At 47.1% G+C, this 23,913-nt stretch overlaps 1 protein-coding gene across 1 annotated transcript; it reads right to left on the reverse strand.

Moving 5' to 3' along the window:
• Positions 1-40: 40 nt before the first annotated feature.
• On the reverse strand, positions 41-23,524 carry GPR173 (G protein-coupled receptor 173). Its single transcript, XM_027607400.2, has 2 exons — positions 22,822-23,524; positions 41-4,128 (listed from the first exon to the last, which is right to left on the reverse strand). Exon 2 carries the CDS (start codon positions 4,029-4,031, stop codon positions 2,910-2,912), a length of 1,122 nt encoding a protein of 373 aa, XP_027463201.1. The 5' UTR covers positions 4,032-4,128; positions 22,822-23,524; the 3' UTR covers positions 41-2,909.
• Positions 23,525-23,913: the final 389 nt, after the last annotated feature.

The raw sequence follows: 23,913 nt of genomic DNA on the forward strand, positions 1-23,913 counted from the left end.
CAAAAACAGAATGTTGAGTGAAAAAAGAAACAGAACAAGATTTATAGTACAATACTGTTTATGTAAATCAAAACACATAACAATACCATATATTTTTCACAGATACACATATATGTAAATAAACACATGAACGGTGAATTGGAAGGACATACATTAAATACACGAGAGTGGGTGCCTATGTGGGAGGGGGTATTGGATCAGGGATGGGTGATGAAGGGGAAGAAACAAAACAAAACAAAGAATAAAAGGGACTCGCATGGGCCAACGATGATGTAGTGTGCCAAGAACTGAGGAGTATGGTCAACTCAATTCTGTGCACCTGAGAGAATAAGTAAATAAATAGTAAATTGAGTGCCCAGGGAGCAGGCTAGCTGGGTAGACGCCCAGGCTTAGGTTTAACCACCCTGTAACATCCCTCCTCTGAATTTAGTCAAAGCTTACCAAAGTCCCAGCGGTATACAGTGGACTCTTCAGAAGGGCTCCCATCCCCGACTGACCAGCCCCTCCAGAAGCCATTACTTTGTAGGGGGCAATTTCTAGCCCCGTTAGTTCCCCATTCAGGTTTGATCCCCAATTCCCTGTCCCTATTCTCCAAAGTGGTCCACTTTCAGGAACACCTTGTTTGCATTTTGGAGAGGAGAGTGATACAGGAGTTGGAATGGTACCCAGGGGCTCCAGGCTTTGGGAAGAGATGGGGTTCTCAAGTATCCTGTCCCCCCATGTTGAGAGCCTGGGTCAAAGGAGGAAGATTTTTAGGAGATGGGAGTCTACCCTCTTGCTGCATACATACGTACGGTTTTAAAATTCTTTTCTCCGACCACTCTACTTCCTACTGCAGGCACATAACTCTAGTTTGTCTCCTTTCAATTAGGTGCATACATGTACGTGTGTGTGTGCGCCATATGTCTCCACATACAGGCATTTGCTCACATGTGTGCACCAGGCAGTGGTGCCTCCCCACACAAAGTCAAACACAGTCCCACTTGACCATATCTCCCCACATGTGGTCATGCAGACAGGACACACACACACACACACACACACACACACACACACACACACACACAGAGAGTCAGAAAGAGAAAACATCCAATATAGCATTGTTCTTTTCAGTTTTCCATTTACAAAATCCAATGGTGAATCCAGGCAGTTAGAAAAAAGAAATGGAGGAAAACCCTCCAGAATGTACCCTACCTACTCCCACCCCTGTGGTTCCCCCCACCCCATTCCCTGGGAAAGGCACCCCCATCACTATTACTGAGAGAACAGGTACCCTCCACCCCAGCCTCTCAGCCACTCTGGCCTGCCTTTCCAGGACCACTCCACAGCCAGGCTCATTCATGTCTCTCCTGCCTAGAGTGCCCTCCCCATTCCTCTTGGGTCAAGGCTTCCCCAGTTCCGGGGCTGTCGTGGGGGTAGGGAGGGAGCTTAGGACAACGGCTTCTATCAGGAAGGGGAAGGGGGTAGATAAATACAGATCTCCCCCTCCCTCAGAAAACAAGAGGGGGACAAAGAATCCGGGCAAGGCCAGGCAAAGGAATGCCAGCTTGGCTCACCAGTCCATAAGAACTGGCAGTGATGTGAGCCCAGAGTGGACTCTGCCCTGGGAGGGAGGCTTGCGCTCTCCCACCTGGAGAATCTGGCTGCAGTCTGCTCCACTTTGGGTGGAGGGAGGAAGGGGGAGAAGGGCTGTTCAGGGGAAGGAAGTTGGGGGCTGAGGGCCCAGAAGGCCAAGGGCTACTAAGAGGGGCTTGAGGCCCCTGAGGCTTGAAGGGGACAAAAAGAGGTCAGATAGGAATGGACTCAAGTCCACAGTGCCTTGGAGCTTAAACCACTATGTGTTATACCAAGGCCACCCCCCAACTTTTCATCCTCAGGAGAATAGTGTGAACCCAGGAGACAATTCTGGGGTTGAGTTCTGCTCTGACCCCAGGTGCTGGGATCCAGTTACTCTGGGGAGTTTGGCTCTCTCCCTACACTTCCCTGGGGGAATGCTCCTGCCTGTATGGCACCCACATCAGCCCTAGTGGGGCTGGAGTGGATTTCCATCCTCAGGAAGAAGAGTTGGGGGCTGGGGATCCAGGGGGCAGCTCGAAAGAATGCAGCTAAGCTCGGGTCTCTTCAGCTTGAGGCGTGCAGCTCACATCCCGTTCTTCACCTAGCCTGGGCCCATCCCAGGGGTCCTTCTCCATCCCCTCCTGGCTTCTTGAACAGATGCTCAAGAAACACTTGGGAGGTCTGGATATGGTGGGGAGGGAGAGGAAACCAGGCTTGGGACCAGGGTTAGCTTAAAACAACATTGCACACAACATAGCAATTAAACGTCTCTGCTCCCTGGGGACCCAGCACCCCCTTTGGTCCCAGTTGTCAGCAGATGAATTTCTCCCTAAACACCCAGCCCTTGCTAAAGAACTCAGAAGGCGAGGGTGCATGGGAGCAGAGGGGCAATAAGAGCTCTGGAAGTCTATTTTACAGGACAAATTTCCCACTTCTGGACTATGTCAGAAGGAGAGACATTAAAGCAAGAAAGCCTGTCTCCTCAGCTGCTAGTAGAAAAACCTGCATTTTCAGTCTTAGTTTCTTTTTCTGAATTGTCACTTCTGAGAGAGAGAGAGGATGAAAGAGAGAGAAAGAAAGAGAGAGAGAGGAAAGGAGAGAGATTGTAGAAGTGGAGAAGGAGGCAGCGGAGACAGGCCCCACAGAATTAGAAATGCCTCTTTCCCAGTCCCCCACCCCAGTCTCCAACCCTGGGGAGGTGTTGGCAAAGGTGCCTCGATTCCGGGTGGTTCAAGGGGCTAGGGCTGGAGCTCAGAAAGAAAGGCTCCTGTATGGGGCCCACCCTTCCCTTACTGCTGGCCCCATCATGGTAGCCATGACCTTCTCCCTGCCTGTCTGCCTACCAGCTTGCTTCACATGACACAGTAGGGTTCTCTGGGAGCCGGGGCACCTCCTGTGCTCCAGCAGGGGGCGTGAGTCCTCAGGCACTTCTTGAGGTCCTTGTTGAGCAGGAAGCAGACGATCGGGTTGACAGCAGCCTGGGCGAAGCTCATCCAAACAGCGGTGGCCAGGTAACGGTGGGGCACAGCACAGGCTTTCACAAACACTCGCCAGTAGCAGGCCACGATGTAGGGTGACCAGAGGAGCAAGAAGAGCAGTGTGATCGCGTAGAACATACGGCCCAGCTGCTTTTCACCCTTGACCTCGTCCATGCCCAGCAGCCGCCGGCTGGCTGCGTGCCCATTCTGCCTGATACCCAGCAGTGTTGGTGGCATGGGCCCACGGCCAAAGCCAGCGATCCAGTTGGCAGCAGCCTGGCCGGTGGCCCCAGGGCCATGGAATGTCCAGTTCTGGCTGATGGCAGGCACCATCTGCACTGGCTTCATCTTGCGGTGACGATACTCGAAGAGGAGCAGCTTGCCATAGACAGCGTGTGTAGCTGCCATGAGCACAGCCAACATAAGCATGAAGCCCAGCGTGTCATTGGCCTTGAAGTAGCGATGCTCAAAGATGCACTGGTCCTCCTCGCGGATAAACTTGTAGGTGCCCACATCAAAGACAGGTGGGAAGGCCATGGCCACAGACAGGGTCCAGGCCATGCAGATGACAGCTGCACATGTCCAGAGTGTCATGCGCTTGGCATAGAAGCGGTGGTGGGCGATGGCCATGTAGCGGGTGACGCTGATGCAGAACAGCATGAAGGCCGCATGGAAGCAAAAGAGCACAGCCATAAAGGCCACAATCTTGCAGCTGAGCGCACTGAAGGTCCATGAGGAGCCGTGGCGCACAGAAGCCAGCACAAAGGGGAAGCAGACGGCAGAGCGTATGCCGTCGGCCAGGCACAGGTCCAGCAAAAAGTAATAAGGAGCCTTGTGCAGGGCACGCTCCTTGAGCACCAGCAGGGACAAGATGGCGTTGCCCGCTAGGCTTACGCACATGATCAGTCCCAGCAGTACCAGCTTCACGTAAGCTGATGCCGATGGCGGGGACAGTGCGCCGCTCACCTCTTCGGGCTCTCCGGTAGTGTTGGCCATACTGAGGGGCGGGGGCTGCTCCCAGCCCTATGGGATTAGCCAGTCCGGTATTCGATGGGCCCTGGGGGACTCCATCAGTTGTCCTGTTGGGCTGCACCTGCAAATGGGGATAATGGGGGAGACGCAGACAGAGAGAGACAGAGAGATGCCGGCAGGACAGAGCCAGAGAGAAAAACGCGGACAGAGGCACAGAGACAGAGTGAGAAAGGAGAGAACAAAATGAAAATGGTGACAAAGACATAAATAGATACAAATTGAGAGGGAAATGGGGGAATGAGAATGAGAAGAGATAAGAAGAAACAGAACCAGAGACAGGGAGAGAGGGAAAGCGAAGATAGAGATAGAGATGGAGAGAGAAAGAGAGGAGGAGGAGAGAGAGACACAAGAAAAAGAGACAGTGAGAAACGGATGGAAAGAAAGGTGAGGAATAAACAGAAAGGGCAGTGTTAGTGGGTCTACATGGTCTCCGCACTTACTCCCCAGCTGGTGTCAGGCCTGCCCCTGGCCCACTCCTCCTCCTACCCGCTCCTTGCTGGGGGAGGGGGCTGCTTCACCTCTCTGGATGTCCTCTGTTACCGGTTTCCTCCCTTGGGGGGGGGTCTGTGGGGTGGGGGTGTTGGTGCAGCTCTTCTCCCCCTTTGCAAAGCCCTAAGGTTATGTTCTTCAAACTTTTTTGACTGCTACCCATAGTAAGCCAAACATTTTACATCATGACCTGGTACACATACACATACGTGCCCACATACTGAACCAAAAGTTTCACAAAACAGTACTGATCCTATGTGTAATGTGCCCCGTTAGTTCTATTGTATTTCATGATTTTTTGTTAATGCTGGTAGCCACCCATTAAATGAGTTTTTTATTCATGATTAGGAATGTGGTTAGCATGCTCAAGAAAGAGTGGGAAGACCAGTGTGGTTGGAAAAGGGCGGGGAGGGGAGACAGTAGTAGAAAGTGAAGTCACAGAGGTGTCTGGAGCCAGACTGTTTAGGGCTGTGGGCCATAATAAGGACTTGGGTTTTTATTTTAAGTGGGGCAGGGAGTACTGTGAATATAAAGATATGAGTGTGCTTGTATGCATTCATTCATTGAAAAGCGATTTATTGAGCATCTACTGTGTGCCAGGCACTGGGGACACAGCTGTGAACCAGATAGAAAAGGATCCCTGCCCTTACGGAGCTGATATTCTAGATGATAAAGAAGATATATAGGTGAAGAATAGTAGTAGGTCAGATGATGATAAGTTCCTAAAAAGAAAAGTAAAGGAGGGAAAGGGGATAGGAAGTGCTAGGGGTGGGGGAGGTATACTTTTAGATGAAACGGACAGGGAAGGCTTCACGGAGGCAGTATCATCTAAGCAAAAACTTAAAGGAGGTGAGAGTAAGCCATGTGGTTATTGGAGGGAAGAGAAGTCCAGGCAGAGGGAACAGCTAGCACAAAGGCCCTGAGGTGGGATCACACGTGGTGTATTTGGGGAAGAGCAAAGAGGCTACTGTGCAGGGAACGGAGTGAGTGATCAGAAAGCAGTGGGAGGTAAGGTCAGAAGGGCGGTGAGGCCAGATCATGTAGGCCGTGGTGAGGACTGTGACTTTTACTCTGAGTGAGAGGGGAGCCATGGGAGCAGAGGCAAGATGTGATATGACTTGGGGTTGAAAAGGATCCCCTTGCTGCTGTGGGGAGCACAGACCAGGTGGGGCAAAGGTGGAAGTAGGGAGACTACATAAGAGGCTCCTGCAGTAATTCAGGTGAGAACTAATAGCACTCTGTGTCCCTTGCTCTGCTTTATTTTTCTTCGTAGAACTTATCTCTTCTAATGCACTATATAATTTACTTAAAATTCAGTTTATTGCCTGCCTCTCCCTATTAGAATGAAAGCTCCACAAGGGCAGGGAGTAGAGACTCAGACATTCTCCTCTAGAAGAGCAGTGCATAGCACAGAAGGCCCTCAGTCAAAGGCTGTGAGATCAATTGGCTGAGGGACTAAAGGGGCTGGTGGCTCTGGGAGGGCTGCCTGGAGGCATCCAGGTGGGATTTGCTGAAAGGCAGGCTGGGCAGTACAGGAGGGGGAGGGCACAGGCCAAGCTTGTGGGGAGGGGAACAGGAGGGTTCCTGGTGTGTGTAAGCCTGGGGCTAGTGGGGGAGGAGTGTGATAACGTAACATGGTAGGTCCCAGAGGGAAGGCAGCAAGCTGGAGAAGCTCAGAACTACTGTTGGGGCTGCGATGGGCTTGAGGTTGAGGGACACGGGGCTGAGTGGAGCCTTTCTACCCTCTCCCTCCCAGGAAGTCACCCCTCGGTATTGTTTCCCCACTCGCTCCAACCTGGCCTGCCACAGTCACCTGCGGCCAAGCTTTTTTGATGGTACCCCGAAGTCTCAGACACAGTGCCAATAGGCCATGAGAAGGTGCTAGGGCAGGGGCTTGGGAGAAGTGGGGTTGGTGGGCCCCCTTTCAGCCCCCTCAAGGCCTGAAAGCTCCCACAGAACTGTGGACCAGCTGACAGCTGGGTGTGTGTAAATTTGTACACACATGCACACACATACTCCTTAGCCTTGAGGGGAAGCAGGGGGAAAGCATTAGAGACAGAGAGAGATTGAATATAAAAGAGAATCAGAGAGACACACAAACAGTGACAGAGGAGAGAGGTTTGCGAGAGAGAGAGACAGAGACATAGGAGGGAGAAGGGGAGAAATAAACAGAGAAAGGGGAGCCGACCTTCCACACAAACAGGAAGAGATAGAAATAGAGACCAAAAGGAGAAGAGTGAAAAAAAGAGAGACACACATAGAAACGGAGTATGAGAGAGAAATAGAGACAGAAAAGTAGAGACAGAGACAGAGAGACAGAGAAGGAGGGAGAGAGAGAAAGAGAGAAAAGTGACAGAGACAAAGGGAGGGAGGGAAGAAGGGAGGGAGAAAGAGAGACAAAGAGATAGGAGAGGGATAATGCCAGGAAAGAAAGAGAGAACAATAGAGAGATAAAGAGACGGGTTGGGAGAGAGGCAGAGATAGAGACAGAGAGAAGCAGAAAAAAAGATGGAGAGGGAGACACAGGGAAACACACTAAGATCCAGAAGGTGGATAATTTGTAGCCCAGAGTCTCAGTGAAAGCAAACCAAACCAAAACAAAAAAAACCACACACACTAAAATGAAACAAAACAACACAAAACAATAGCAGCAAATGAACAAAACCCTGGCGTTGCCTGGAAAGCTGGAGCGACTCTACAAGTGAGGAGAGGGTTCTTCTGAGCCGACTGGCAGCCACAGCTTGGGCCCGTCCCAGGCTAAAAGCGTGAGCACACGCACACAACACATACACACCTGCGCGTACCCAGACGCCCTCAGAAAGATACGCAGCTACACACACGGTCACACGCATAGGCTCCCGCTATGGAGACCTACGGACAGCAACCGGCTCACGCACAGGGACATGGCCTCGCACGCATGCGCACACACTGCATATGGTCTCTGGGGCCTTCTTCCGCAGGCACAGTGTATATACCCCGTCTAAACCAGTGCATCGTCTTCAATAAAGACGTTAGTGCCCCCTAGGGGACATTTTGGAAATCTGCAGGAGCATTTTTAGTTGCCACAACGCTAGGGTGTAGGATGTCCTTCTAACATTGAGGAGTCCAGGGCAAGGATGCTGGCCATCCAGTGATGTGTGGGGCAGTCTCACACAGTCAACATGTGTCCCGAATGCCCTAGGACTTTGGGTTTGTAATGAACTGAACCTTGAACCTAATAACTCTATTTCACATATAAATACAAATTTCCCTCTAGTTTAATATAACCTGAATTACTCAGGAATATAGCTGTCAAGTAAGTCCAGAGGGGACTGCACTTTGTTTGGGGGTAGCACTTTCTTTGAGCTGTTAACTATTTCGGAAAATCTCACCCCTAGGCCTTTGCCTGTCATTTTCCTGCACTTTGAGCAAGGGGCAGTTTCTGATTTTTCCCCTTCCAAATCCACATTTACTCATAAGATGTTACAAGCCTCTAACTACCTTTTTGAATTTCCTGGGGAGTGCCATGCCCAAACATTCACATATCAAAATACAAATTACTACCTTATAAATCACTTCCTTTTAATTAATTTGTATTAGAGTTAATACAATATGCATATCGTATGAAATACTATATGGGTTTTCTTTTGAAATCATATGTGCAGAGAGATTATATTACCTAAGAACTTCATGTCTATATAGTAAAGGGGTGTTACAAAATATGTTACATAAAAGAGGGTGTTAGGTATGAGAGGGCTGACAACTGATCATATACACACACTCAGACACACACACATGTGTAATGGCTCATAAACCCACAATTATAACTCCCCTAACACACACACACATACACGCACACACACAGATGAACACTCAAATCCTGACAGATAGATACACATATGCAAACCTACTCACACAGAGACTCATATATACAATCTACCTGATTATTCAAATCCTCCCACATAATCAGACAAACTTCTGTAACACAGGCATGTACACGGTGGCATACCTATATCATCACATACAAATACTGTTACACACAATGACACTCAAAGTCACTTGCATATGCCATACTCACATGCACTTGAAATCTGCCACATGCATACACACACACAAACACACACATGTATGTACACACAGACAGAACCCCCCTCAGATATATTTGCATGGAGAATAAAACAGACAAGCAAAAACTGCTCACATATACACACATGTACATACTCTAACACACGAGGCTGACTGATCCAAACCCTTTCACATAAATTAGGCACACTCACCAAAACAGACATGTACATCCTGGCACAGGTACACAGATACCCATTCACGTACGTACTCACTTATGCAGAGAAGTATACCAGCTCCAACACCCCCCCCCTTGCAATGTGCAAGCACAACCAATCACAAAGAGAAAAACCGCCCAGGTATACAAACACTCCTGCACACACAGACAAGTGTGCACACACAAGCTTGCTCACATTACTTGATATACACACACCGCAGCAGGTCTACACCCAGAGACAAACCCGCATACGTGCACATACCAGCCGACTCCTTCAGGCACAGGTGGAAACATTAGCAGAGCTGTTTGGCTGGTGGGCACCTGCCATAGCAGGGAGCCAGACCAAGAGAGGCTCTAGGGGGTCAAAGAGAGGTTGTAAATGTTTAGATTGCTTCCTGTTGAAACATCCCACATAGTCTGATTATTACTTTGATTGCCACCCTTGCTCATCAGTGAGGTTTTTTGGTTTTGCCCATACATGTACAACACCTGTTTTTCTTTTTAATTTGAACTTATTTAAAATTTTCCACTTTTTTCTACAAAAATAGTTGCATGACTGTTGTTATTATTATTATTATTATTATTACATAGTAGCAGGTATTCCTAAAGAGAATGTAACTATTTTGTTAATTGCCCTAATTGTTCCTTCTTTATAGAAAATCTTTTTTCCTTCTAGAACATTTGAGATATAAAAAAAGTAGAAAGAGGGACGCCTGGGTGGCTCAGTCGGTTAAGCGTCTGCCTTCAGCTCAGGTCATGATCATGATCCCAGGTTCCTGGGATCGTCCCACATTGGGTTCCTTGCTCAGTGGGGAGCCTGCTTCTCCCACTGCCTGCCGCTCTCCCTGCTTGTACTCTCTCTTTCTGACAAATAAAGTCTTCAAAAAAAAAATAAAAAAGTAGAAAGAGTCCTGTAATGAACTTCAGTGCACCCACTGCCCAGATTCATCAATGATCAACCCTTAGGGTCTTGTTTTGCCTATAACCTCACCCACTTCCCTCACTTCCAGAGTATTCTGAAGCATATCTATTATACCATTCATCCATAAGTATTTCACAGTGTTTCTAAAAGGACTCTTTTAAAAACATTACAATATAATTTTTATTATTTCTTGGTTTATTTACTGATTTACTTGCAACTGGCTTTTAATATTAAAAATTAGCCAAATCTGATTCTTCGTGGGATTTCATAATTTATTTCAGAATAAATTATTACCTTTTGTTTTTAGGTGAAAATATTTGTCAATAAAAGAATAAAGCCTGTGGTTGAACTGAATTGATTCATTAAAGGGAAAGTTAGGCCTTTAAGGCTTTGTTTCCAGAGTGCTGTTCTCTTAAGAATGCAGAAGACCTCAGGGCGCCTGGGTGGCTCAGTTTGTTAAGCGACTGCCTTCGGCTCAGGTCATGATCCCAGAGTCCCGGGATGGAGTCCCGCATCGGGCTCCCCGCTCAGCGGGGAGTCTGCTTCTCCCTCTGACCCTCTTCCTTCTCGTGCTCTCTATCTCTCATTCTCTCTCTCTCAAATAAATAAATAAAATCTTAAAAAAAAAAAGAATGCAGAAGACCTCAAATTTGCTTTTTTAAAAAATCAGTTTTCAGAAGTCACTAAGATCTGCTGGCCCCTTCAATACTTCATATTCAAGTAGATTTAATTTTTAAGATATTTCTTTTCCCATCAAAATGGACATTTTGATTAAAGCTGGAAAATCAGGAGACTCACAGGACAAACACAGTCTCCCTCCAAAAACTCCAGGATCTCCCTAATTTAAGCAGTTTAATAAGGATTGTCCCAAATTTGGATCCAGCTGCCAAGTAAGCCCTCTCATCCGCAGCCTATATGTCCGATTTGTGTGGAAAAGTTATCAAGAGAAACTTCACACTGGGTGTTATACGCAACTGATAAACACTACATCTGAAACTAATGATGTACTATATGTTGGCTAACTGAATTTAAATTAAAAAGATTAAAAAAAAAAGAAACTTCATTTCCCAGTAGGCTATGATGGTCAACTGGCCATGAAACACTCTCACAAAGAGAAATATTTGGACTTTTAAAAGCATCTCAAAATGCAAATTAAGAAACCTGGCTCTTTTATGAGATGGGTTAGAACATTTTTTTTTCTTTTTAATTTGGGTTAGAAAATTCTTACATGGAGCTCAACAAGCTAGTGACAGGATTGCATGATTAACAAGTAAAGCTAAGATGCCCTTCCCAGTAGTATCTCAGCGTTCTGCCAGGAACGTTCTAGCAGTCTGCCAGGAAATTGTCCACATCATATTTGGGACCAGTGAAGTAAAAAGAATAGGAAAGAGGTCACTTTCAATTATTGCTATTAGGAGACACAGTGATGATGGGTCAAAGGACCACTGAAATGACACTAACTCAGAAGACTGTTGAATCAAAAGGGTTTTCATTTTATATTGATGCATCTCTAGATGTTGATTAATTGTGCTCAGTTCATAGTACTAGTCAGAAAGCCCGAAGAGAAATGCAAGAAGCACCAAAATAAACTAAGGTTGAAATATTCAAAGTGATACATGAATATTTTCTAATATCATGGATACTCTGCAGTAGTCTGTGGACTACTGAGATGGCATGAAGTTTACATCTGGAATTTGTTCTGAAACTGCCGAGATTCATGCACCAAGGAGCACTCACCTATAAAAGTTTACCTGTGGGTCTAATTTCCACAGTAAATGATGCTAGGTGAATTTCATTAAATCCAAGGTACTACCCACCCGTGTGTTGAATTTCTGTGAAGCTTTGGGATCAGTACACTTTTCTCTATTGTTTTAAACTTAAGTGTGTAAGGATTCTGTAAAAGATTTATGAGCTAAAAGAAAAATTTCAGCATTTTTTTGTGAATGATTCTCATTTGCAGATTTGATGCTTACTCATTTCAACAAATGGCTCTTTGAGCACATGAATAAAATTACATCAAAAAATTTTAAGACACTCAAAAATATATGAAAGTATACTGTCAAGGTTTATGGATTCAAAGCCAAACTTCAACTTAGAAGTAAGGTCATGTATGGTTCCCTGGGTGATAATTAGTTAGTGTTATTAAGTTGACTACTAAAAAAGACTTATTAAGATGAGTAGAGTAATGTCTGTGTCTACTTAGGGCAAATGTTTCATCAATTATTTTGAAATACTCAAAATGAACATTTTTGGTTGGATTCAAAATTCATGTGCACTTGTTACAAGAAATTTCAACATCACATTTGATTGAAAGAAAAGAAGTGTTAGATTTAAAAAAGGATCCTATCTTTGAAGCACAAAATTCAAAAACTATGAATTATCCAAGTTTTGATTATTGATAAGAAAGGAGTTTTAACCAGTAACCACCCCCCCAAAAAACCTCTTTGGCCATTTGCTGCCACCTAGTCATGCAAGCAGTTTCCTGCTGATGGTGACCACCAAGAGACAGAAGAGATCATTAGCCATTTCAAGCGTAAAACCTGGGTCTCTGCCTGGCCATGGCAAAAACAAGTGAGTTATCAAAGGGAGGTGAAACAGGGATGAATAAGCAGTTAGTTGTTGCATTTCTTAAGAAAGGTTGGTATGGTACAAAAGTGTCAGAGAAACCAAAATGGTACCTGATGACCCCAAAGCTAATGCTTTTAAGGTGAGCTTTGCTGACCTGCAGAATTATGCAGCTATGTGTCACACATTCAAGCTAATTACTGAGGACATTAAGGCAAATGGTACCTGCACAACCTCCACGGACTTGGTCTTACCTTTATCACCAGGCTTTCCAAGATCAAGAAGTAGCAGGTCACAATAGAAGTTTATATCTGTGTCAAAAGTACTAATGGTTATTTGTTTCTTTTTTTTTTAAGATTTATTTATTTTGACAGAGAGAGAGATAGAGAGAGAGGGACAGCAAGAGAGGGAACGCAAGCAGGGAGAGTAGGAGAGGGAGAAGCAGACTCCCCACTGAGCAGGGAGCCCTATGCGGGGCTCGATCCCAGGACCCTGAGATCATGACCTGAGCTGAAGGCAGACGCTCAACGACTGAGCCACCCAGGTGCCCCTGTTTTCTTTGGGTTTTTACCAAGAAATACAATAATTTGATGTAGAACCTTGATGCTCAGCACAAACTACTTTACCAAATCATGATGGAAATGTCCATAAAGGAGTCAAATTACCCCAAAATAAATAAAGACAGTCACAACCAAAGGCTCAGGAGTGGGCATGAATGCTGACCATTACAAATTTGCACAAGTGAATAAAAGTTATGTTTCCAGAAGTGAGTTCAGTGTGCTATGAAAAAATCCTGAAAATGTTTTACTTGAAAGTTGTATACAAAAAAGTTGTATACAAATTCAATTATTTAATAACTCCCCTAAAACTTTGCATTTTTTGTTTTCTTCATCACAATTTGTATAATGTAAAGAAATGTAAGAAATTTCTTTTCGCCAAACCCCAGTACCCCTAAATCCTCTTCAGTTTACTCCAACGTGCCATATAGATATTTCACTTTTTCCATGTGCCAGGTTGGGAATGCCCTAAGACATTCACATCCAGTCACATTGCATAGACACACTAGCACACATGGACAGATAAGTGTACACAGGAACATGTGTACATCAATATTCAAATTTGCACTCACATCCAGACTTACACCAGCTGATAAGCACAATCAGGTGTATGTGTACAGGTACACACACACACACACACACACACACACACACACACACACCCCTCCTCTTCTACACAGAAAGTTAGGCATGTGTGTAGGTACCCACCTACCGGCAAATCATGCAAAGATATACAAAACACACACAAACATACACACATACAGATAACCACCCTTCAATAGAAATATAGGCCTAGGCAGAGAAAAACTCACCACACACATGGGCACATGCAGACACATACACATACAAACCAAATCATATGGACCTGGGGTGCCTGGGTGGCTCCGTCAGTTAAGCGACCAACTTTTGATTTTGGCTCAGGTCATGATCTCAGGGTCATGGGATTGAGCCCCACTGGGGCTCTGAGCTGGGCGGGGAGGCTGCTTAAGATTCTTTCTCTCCCTCTGTCCCTCCTCCCCCCGCTACTGCACTCTCTCTCTCTTAAAAAAAAAAACCAAAAACAAATCATATGGACCTACATGCTTTCAGACACAATCATGCATGCATAGACATAAGAACTGACATTCACATACAAGGTGAGTCCAATTCACATCCTATAGATCCAGGCCCTCCCCCACCCCAGGCTCTTACATTAAGAGATTATAATCCACTATTTTATGGAATACTACTCAGTCATCAAAAAAAAGAAATCTTGCCATTTGCAATGACGTGGATGGAACTAGAAGGTATTATGCTAAGTAAAATAAGTCAGTCAGAGAAAGACAATTATCATATGATCTCACTCATATATGGAATTTAAGAAACAAAACAGAGGATCATAGGGGAAGAGCGGAAAAAATAAAACAAGATGAAAGCAGAGAGGGAAACAAACCATAAGAGACTCTTAATCATAGGAAACAAACTGAGGGTTGCTAGAGGGTTGCTGAGGGGATGGGGTAAATGGTGATGGACATTAAGGAGGGCACGGGATGTAATGAGCACTGGGTATTATATAAGACTGATGAACCACTGACCTCTACCTCTGAAACCAATAATACATTTTATGTTAATTAATTGAATTTGAATAAAAATAAAATAAATAAGATCCACTATCTTATACAAACCTTGCCTTGGTACACACACATTATACACACAGAACAGACATGCTCACACATACTGGCTTATCGCTCAGGTTTCCTGCCACACACACAGAGGCAGGCAGGCATAGACAGAGCAATGTAGACTCACACATACATAACCATATAGTCACCAAGGCTTATAAACACAGTCACAAACCCTCACATGCACACACCCATTCACACCTATGCATTCACTTTTACAACACAAATACAAAGATGCTAGTACACGGCTATATGGACACAAATCCTTTATACACACACATACACACACATCATCATCATCATATATAAACCTCGATATTAACCTTCCTACGTGTATAGACTACACAGAGATTGACATGTACACATCTACATCCTGACTACTACAAACCTGTTTACATATTCAGATAAAAACATACTGGTGTGTGTGCATGCACACATGCACACACCCAGGCACACACACGCTCATATATGCAGCGTACCAGCAACACAGGTAACATCTGCACTCACAGGGACACACATCACCACAGATACAGATGTGTGCATTCATACACCCAGATGTACACTGGGAAATACACGTGTGTGGCCAAACCCCTCCACTGACCTCCTAGACACATACTTCCTTTCTCATACACTCAGGGTTTTATATACACTCTGGGACACATTTAAGTATAAAGCTAGTTTTATGTACAAAAACACTCACATACACACAGAATCAGCTCACTTTCTTACACAAACACATGGATACAGATAATGGGGCAAATATGCACATAGAAACAACTCTGTTGCACTTGCAGATGGACACATACTGTTACTTACAAACCAGGCACGTGCAATAATTGTAGTACTAGTCCACATCTGATATGGCACAGAGGACTTATTATGTGCCAGGCACTGTCCTAAACACTTTCCAAATATTAACTCATCTGATCTTCACCCTATGAGATAGTGTTATTACCCTTACTTTACAAAGAAGAAATGGGGGCTTAACTGAGATTAGGTGACTTGCCCAAAGACCCACAGCTAATAAATGGCAGAACTAGGATGCAAAGCCAGAGCCTGGCTCCGGAGACCTTGCCCGCTGAACTTACTCACATGGAGAAACACACTCACCTCACACACACATACAGATTCACACCACTCTAGCACAAACACATGCACACACAAGCACACACACCGATAGCACACCCATGTGTGGCTACACAAACATAGATTTGCTCACCACATACACAAACATGGATGTGCTCACATTTACAGGCACTCTAGCAGAGGCATATATGCCCTAGGAAAGACATACACATTCCTACACACACCCACAATCACACACCCTACCCAGACACACCCACACTATCAAACACACAAAACACCCAGATACACCACCTACGAACCATCTGGATAAACCCACACTCACAAGCAGATACACCCACATTCTCAGATATGTTTCCACACCCAAACACTCTCATACACACTATGCAGATATGCTCACATGCACACACCCTCACCCAGATACACTCACACACCCCACACAGATTGACCTATATACTCTTTCACACACCACCCAGATATACCCTATCTGTCTCTCATGCACCAGCCAGAGAGATGCCCACACTTCTTAGATACACCCACACTCACACCCCAACCCAGATAGGTGCACATTCTCTTTCTTACACACACCATTCAGACACACCCACTTTCACACACATACCCAATACTGATACAGCCACACTCACACACATCCCATCCTCATACACACACACACACACACACACACACTTTAAATACACCCACGTTCACAGCCACTCCACCCAGCTACAGCCACACTTATGCAAACTCCCAACTCAGTACACCCACACTCTCATATGCAACATTCAGATATACTCAAACCCATAGACACCCCTAACCTAGAGCCCTCATATTTGACCCAGGCACACCTACAGTCTCTTTCACACATGGTATCAAGACACACACCCACAATGACACACACACCATTCAAAGACACTACACTCACAAATTCCCAACCAAGTACGTTCACACACACAGATAACGACACATTATCCAGAGACACCTGTTCACACACAAATCCTATCCATATACACCCATATTTTCTCTCTCTCTCTCACACACACACTCACCCCAAACACAGTCCCACTTACACAGCCCAACCCAGATACATCCACCCTCTAAAACATATACACCATCCAGATTCATCCTAAATGGACCATTGAGATATACACACACATCAACTAGATACACTCTACTACCATCTAAATACATTTGCATTCACACACACACATCCCACCCAGATATATCCAACTCTCACACATACCATCAATTTATCCCTCCCCAAACACTCCACTGCCCAGATACATCTATGCTCTCATCCCCTCTACACCACTCAGATGCACTCACACTCCAAACATGCACTTTCCACCCAGATATGTCCCCCAAACTCTCTCACACACCCCATCCAGTTATAAACACCCTCACACACATATCCAAGTACATACACACCCAGATACACAACCAAAGCTCTTACAATACACCATCCAGATATACCTTACTACACATTCCACCACCCAAATACACCTGTGCTTTCACCCACCCACCACTTAGATACACTCATATTCAAACACACTCTACCCAAACTATACCCACACACTGTCTCACACCCAGCCCACATGTACCACTACACTCTCTCTCACACACCATCCAGATATATCCACACCTCACACACATGACATCCAGATATACCCACTCACATCCCCCAACCCAGTTAAATCCAAACACTTACAACCAACCAGCTACACCTACACATTCCTCCCACCAGATAACATCTATGCTGTCACATGCCCACCACACTCAGAAACACCTGCACTCTCTTTTATACATACACACAATCCAGATCCCCCTCTCTTAAACACCATCATCCAGAATACCCACACTCCACACACCCAATGCAGATATGCCCATAATCTCTCACACACACTACACACACACCTCATCCACATACACTCCCACACACCATCCATAGATACTCCAATTATATATACATTCACACACATCCCCATCATCACCCAGATGTGCCCAAATTCTCTCTTACACACACACACACCACCTAGATATATTCCATCACACATTTCCACTGCCTAATAGACTTATATGCTCACCCACCTAGACACTATCCAGATATACCCATACTTAAATGCTCCCACCCCATCACACCCATACTCCCTCATGTACACGCTCTACCCAGAAACACCCATGCTCTCTCTTAACACAACACAGATACATCTACGCTATAAAACACATACATCATCCAGACACCCCCCACTCTCTTGCACCATCCAGATACACCCATACCCACATATTCTTCAAAAACACATAGCTTCACACATTCCCACCCAGCCATACCCAAACTCTCATACTATCCTCCACCCAAATAGGCTGATGTTCTCGTAGCACCTCACAAATGCACCATTTACATGCACCCACACTCACACTCACCTTTCCCAAAAACAGCCTAATGTCTCACATACATATCTTACCCAGACTTTCTCTTACGTACACACAACCCAGATCCCTTCCCTCTCTCTCTCTCTCCCCCCTCATTCTCTTACCCAAATATACCACCTTCTCCACACACACACACACACACCATACTCTACCCAGATACACCTTTACTTATACATATACATTGACATCTAGATTTCTGCCTGGATGGCATAGTTTGGGTGCTCTCCGTGAAAACCATTAGCCAACCTTAGACACATACAATGCCATTTTGTCCTGGGCCTTCAAGGGTGGGGGGATGGGAAGCGAGGTCTTTGGGTTTCAAGAAATCCGTTTCTAAAAGGTCACAGGCCCCCTTCCCTAGGAAGACATCAGCCATGATTGGTTCCTACTTCTTGAGAGGGAGTGATGACAAGAATTATCCTGAGACACCCCCCCTCCACCGCCCCGCAAAAGCCCAGCACATGGTTGAGGCCAGGGAGGCCCCAGAAGAGGGTCATGGATTGCTCAGGTGTTATAGCTTGCCATCCTGTAGGGTGTCTACACAGAGCCGGCTATGGCCTAGCAGGGTGCCACTGAGTCTTAGACATGCACATCAATACATGCTGGGGTGTACACACAGCATCACACAGACTCGTAAGTTCCCTCTTTTATCACTCCCTCAGGGATTAGACCTATCTGCATAGGCCCAAGGCCAAATCTTTCTCTCTTTCTCAAATACAGACCATCAGACCAGCACATGCACAAATACCTACACTTACCCCTACGCATAGGCACACTCACAGCAATGCACACTCACACTGCACTTGGTCCCACGCCTGCACATCCATTTACTCTCAAACATAGGCGTACATGCATCGCACATATTTACGTGACATGATGCCCACGAACGACACACATTCACTCACAAACACAGGTATACATACAGGCATACTTCCACATGTCCACGGACAGGCAGACTCAACATCACACCCCATGAGACAATGAACAAACAGGACACACAGAGGTGAGCTCCCAAATGTATACACACACATACCCAGATGTGACCACATAAGCATTTTCACACACACTCACGTGTGGGTGTACTCATGTACATAAACACCCATTGACCTGCTTGTCAATGAGATGATGTATTCATATACAGACATTGTAATACACATAGATACATACATACAACTGGGAGTGTATGCCTATGATCACATTCACATGCACACAGACATGTGTATCATTCATTCCTATATGCACACAACCAGACATGGAGACACAAATGTACTTACAAAACACACTCACACAATCATAATAAGAATGCACACCATGTGTGTTCAACACATATTCATACACCCATATGAGAAGCTATGCAAACAAATGAAGATTCATTTATATTTAAATTCTCAGATAGATTTGGACACAAAGCTATGTTCACACACATGCACACATGGAAGAAGAGTCACATACTTATACATCTGCACAAGAATTGATAACACTTAGCACATACACATGCAAAGACATACACACACAAACATATGTATGGCATGCAAATACATCCACTTATACTGTTCTATGATATATGTTCCAGAATAAATACAAACACACATATACAAATAATTGGAACTACACAGACTGGTACATTCACACACCTGTACATTCAGACAGGCACACACAAGCATATTCACACACACACACACACACACACACACACACACACACTTAGATGTATATGAACACATGGGCAAATATAGACATGTTCACTCAAATGCACACACAGCCAGATGTTCACACATACTAGCATATACACACACATGTACACTCATGATCACTCACAGGCTTATCCACACTCACACATTCACACTTGTACTCAGAAATTCAGACAAAACACATATTGAGGTATGTGCACCAGGTATTATGAAATCTAGTTACTCATGCATACCACAACCAGACTTGCACTCACACATAAGAGTGTACCCACAAACACAATCAGACATGTACCCAAATGCATTCTTTCACCTATGCACATAGCCTTTTGTGCATATATACACAGGCATAGACCCCCTCCCACAGCCATACCCATATACAGAATCAAATGTGTACACAATGGCATACCCACAAAATATGTCTTCATGCACAAAAGGTGTATTCACACACTCCCCCAACCCACACAGTTAGTTCTCTTTATATGAGGGTGATCATCTACACTAACACTTCCCTAACCAGATGTGAACCCATAGGTCTGTCTACAGACCTATATACTCACACACAAACACACAGACATACACACAATTGAAAATGCTGCAGAATCCACATGGACATCAACACACAGACCTACTCATACACATACATGCCAGACATGCCCACACAGAAGCATACTGACACACACAGACCCTCCCATACATGCATGGACACACACACGCATGCCCTCACACTCACAAACACACCATTTAGATATACCTATACTCCTGTGCACACATAGGCACACACAAATGTACACAGATACAGCTAGATGTTCATCTAATTGGGCATGTGCATACCCAGGCATTCCGAAACCCTCATACTCATATGCATACAACCAGACATGGACACTCAGAGACAAACTGATACCACACACATATACAACTAGACATTCAACAGGCCTGTTGGCTCACAGAAACACAATCTTACTCAGCCTCAGAATCAAACATGCCCATTTGCTCACCCAGACAGACATGCAAAGTCATACCCACTCCCCTGTACACACACAAGCTTATCCAGACACTCACACACTTGCACACACCATCGTGTGGTCTGGTTCACACACAGACTCATATACATCCACAATTCCCATGGACAAACACATATGCTCACAGACTGCACACGTTCACAATTACACATATATACCCACTCTCAGGCCCAGATGCCTCCAAACCACAGCCTGGGTCCTCTCCCTTCCACACCAAATGCTTCTTCAGAAAAGTCTACTCTATACCTCAAAGCCCCACCCCTTCCAACCCTCACCATGGGGTCTTCTGGGTCTCAAACTCTCCCCTCCTCCTCCTCCTACACTGGCCTTAAGGACCCTCCTCCAGCCACCCACCCCTCACTCAGTGTTCCACCACATCTCCACACCCAGAAACCAGCCAGCAGACCCCACTGTCCCCCCCAGTCCAGGTTCTAGGTTAGCAAATCCCTGGGACCCATCCCCCCATGGGTCTGACTGCTGCATGGGCCACACCCCAGCTCTACCCGAAGCCCTGCGATCTCAGAAGCTTCAGCCTTGTCTCCAGGCACTGCCAACCACTGACCACAGGCCCAACTCTTGCCAAGTCTCCCCTCAACAGGGAGACGCCTACATCACCAGGGCCAGGAATGCTGCACACTGCAAGCCAGGCCTCTGCTAGCTCAAGGGAGCTCAAGCCTCTGTGTGTGTGTGTGTGTGTGTGTGTGCATGCACACACACGCGCGTGCACAGGGGCAAGTACAGGGAAAGGAGACTGGAGTGGAGTGGGGGTGGGAGGCTCTGCCCATAGCCACCACTTATCACTCCCTACAAAGGAAGAGTGACAACGTTAAGCTGCTCCTGCCTCCCCTCCACTCCCCAACCTCCATTTGCCTACCCTGAAGAAGAGGGGCCAGTCCCTCCTCCAAATAATCAATAACAATATTAATCATGAATAATCAGCAATATTGACCATGAGCTTTGCTGATACCGTTTCAGGGCCACTACTATGCACATACTTTATTTGCATGCACCAACTCATTTAGTCACCACACACGCCCATGATGGAAGGGTTACCGGTCTCTTCGACAGATGGGAAAACTGAGGTTCAATAAGTGGCACACTCTCACCCAAGCCGCAGAGCTAGTAGTTGGGGGAAGCGTCCCAGGAGAATCCACGTTCTCCATGTATCAGACTTTCCTGCCCTTCCAGACATAGGGATCACTGGCCACTGTGCACAAGGCCGTAAAATCTGAGGGTCCCAGTCACAACATGGGCATGTGAAACAGAGATAGAGAGCCTTGGATGGAGGCTGGAGCCCACACTGTGGCCCCTGCAGGTTATGTGGCATGGACCTGGCCCCCACAGAGCCATCAAGCAGCCCGGGGCCTGGAAATGCTTGCCACCCCCACCCCACTTTCCCTACAGCGGCTTCCTCCCCCCGGGAATCACAGCAATATCTTCAGTGGGGAGCGAGCAAAAGTCTGTGCTACCTGTGGGGAGAGACAGGGGAAAGTAGAATGGAAGGGAAGCAGAGAGGGAGGGAAGAAGGAAAGAAAGAGTGGGGGGTGGTCTGCGCTGGGATCGGCTTCTCCGTCATGTCTACCCACCTGCCTGCTCTCACACACAGAGACACACATACCCTGCATGCAGGCCAAGGAACCTGGAGGAGAGTGGAGGAGGAGGGAGAGGGGGAGAAGCCAGCTGCAGGAGGCTGAGCCTGCCCAGGGTGCAGGCACGAGAGCACTGCCAGGCTCCCAGGCATGCCTTCCATTGCTAGCACACAAGGGAATATTAACACAGCCTCATGCCCCAATGCGACCATAATGATAAAAACAGACCCTGTGTGGGGAGGGGGGAAACAGGTGGTAGTTCCCTTTTTCATGGGACATTTGGGATTGAGGAAGATGGAGATGGCTAGAGGGCTCTCCAGGCTTGGGTGCCCAAGTAGTCCTTGTGATGGAGTGGGGATGGGGGGTTGGGGACACACTAACCGAGTCAGAGAGACAGAGCATGGCAGTGATGGAGACTCTGAAATATGTGTGGGGAGACAGAAGAGAAATCTCAGCCCCCCCCAACCTGGGTGGAGGGATGCTGACTACTTACCTGGGCTCTCTTAGCAGGGCTGTCTTGGAATCCGGGGAGGGGGCTCAAGCTGTCTCACCCAGGATAAATCACAGCCCAGGCCACATTGTGGGACCCTCAGTGATCTGGCGGCCAGTGACACTCCTGCTTCTGTTGCCGTGGATACAGCAGTCGGGCTGGTCTAAAACGCAGACATCAGGGGAAGCAAGCACCGGAGGGGTGCACCGGGCAGGGCTGGGGGCGTTGGGGAACACCAAGTGGGCAGCACACAGCCTTGGGGTGCCCAGCTAGGTGGCAGGTGAGGGTCCAGGCAGGTGCTTTTCCCACTACACACTCCCACCCCCATCTTCATGCCACCGCCAAGCTGGGAGGGGGGCCAGCTCTGGCCCCTGCTATCCGTCTGCCCGCCTGGCTGCCGGTCCCCCCTCCCCCCGCCCCGTCTGCCTGCTGGCCGCCGCCTTTTGTCCTCAGAAGACACGGTCCCCGCGGGGCCTCTGCCAAGCCTCTAGCAGATGCTCAGGGGCCAGGGCTCCTCTCTGGGAGCACTCTGGCCATGGCCTGGGAGAGCCCCAGGTTGGGGGCTCTCATCCAGGCTCACCCCGCTCCCCAGGCCTGGAGGGGATGGGGAAGAGGTGCAGGTCCACAGCCAGAGGCAGCAGCAGAGGTGGTGTTGGGGAGGGGATGGACGCCAGAAAGAGGGGGTGGGGTGGAGAGAGAGGCTGGCCTGATAGCTGTGTCCCGGGTTTTAGATCCGGGTTGAGGAGGGTGGCTCAGAGCATCCGAGGGGGGGGGTCCTGATGCAAAACGGGGGTACCGTGGGCCTGCCGGAGGCACGCTCCTGGCCTGGGAACCACCCCAGCTCACACAAATCCAGGTCCCAAGATGTTGGGGACCCCCAGCCTGGACGGGGTATCAGTGGGGAGCCCAGGGCTTTAAGCTGGACCCCATCCGGCCTGTCTGTCCCCCCCTCTCCTCGATTTGCACGGTCCCTGCCTCAGGGGCGGGCGGGGGAGGAAGGCAGGCAGGGAGGGAGAGGGAGGGAAGGAGGGAGGCTGAGCAGGCAGGGAGACTCCCAGCCGCCAGCCGGGTCCTCCCTGGGGCGGGGCGGGGCGG

This window comes from Zalophus californianus, chromosome X, assembly GCF_009762305.2.
Source record: "Zalophus californianus isolate mZalCal1 chromosome X, mZalCal1.pri.v2, whole genome shotgun sequence".
In the NCBI taxonomy this organism is placed as follows: Eukaryota; Metazoa; Chordata; class Mammalia; order Carnivora; family Otariidae; genus Zalophus; species Zalophus californianus.

Excerpts from the sequence above, each read along its gene's own strand:
- GPR173 (XM_027607400.2), bottom strand. The coding sequence starts at position 4,031 with ATGGCCAACACTACCGGAGAGCCCGAAGAGGTGAGCGGCGCACTGTCC.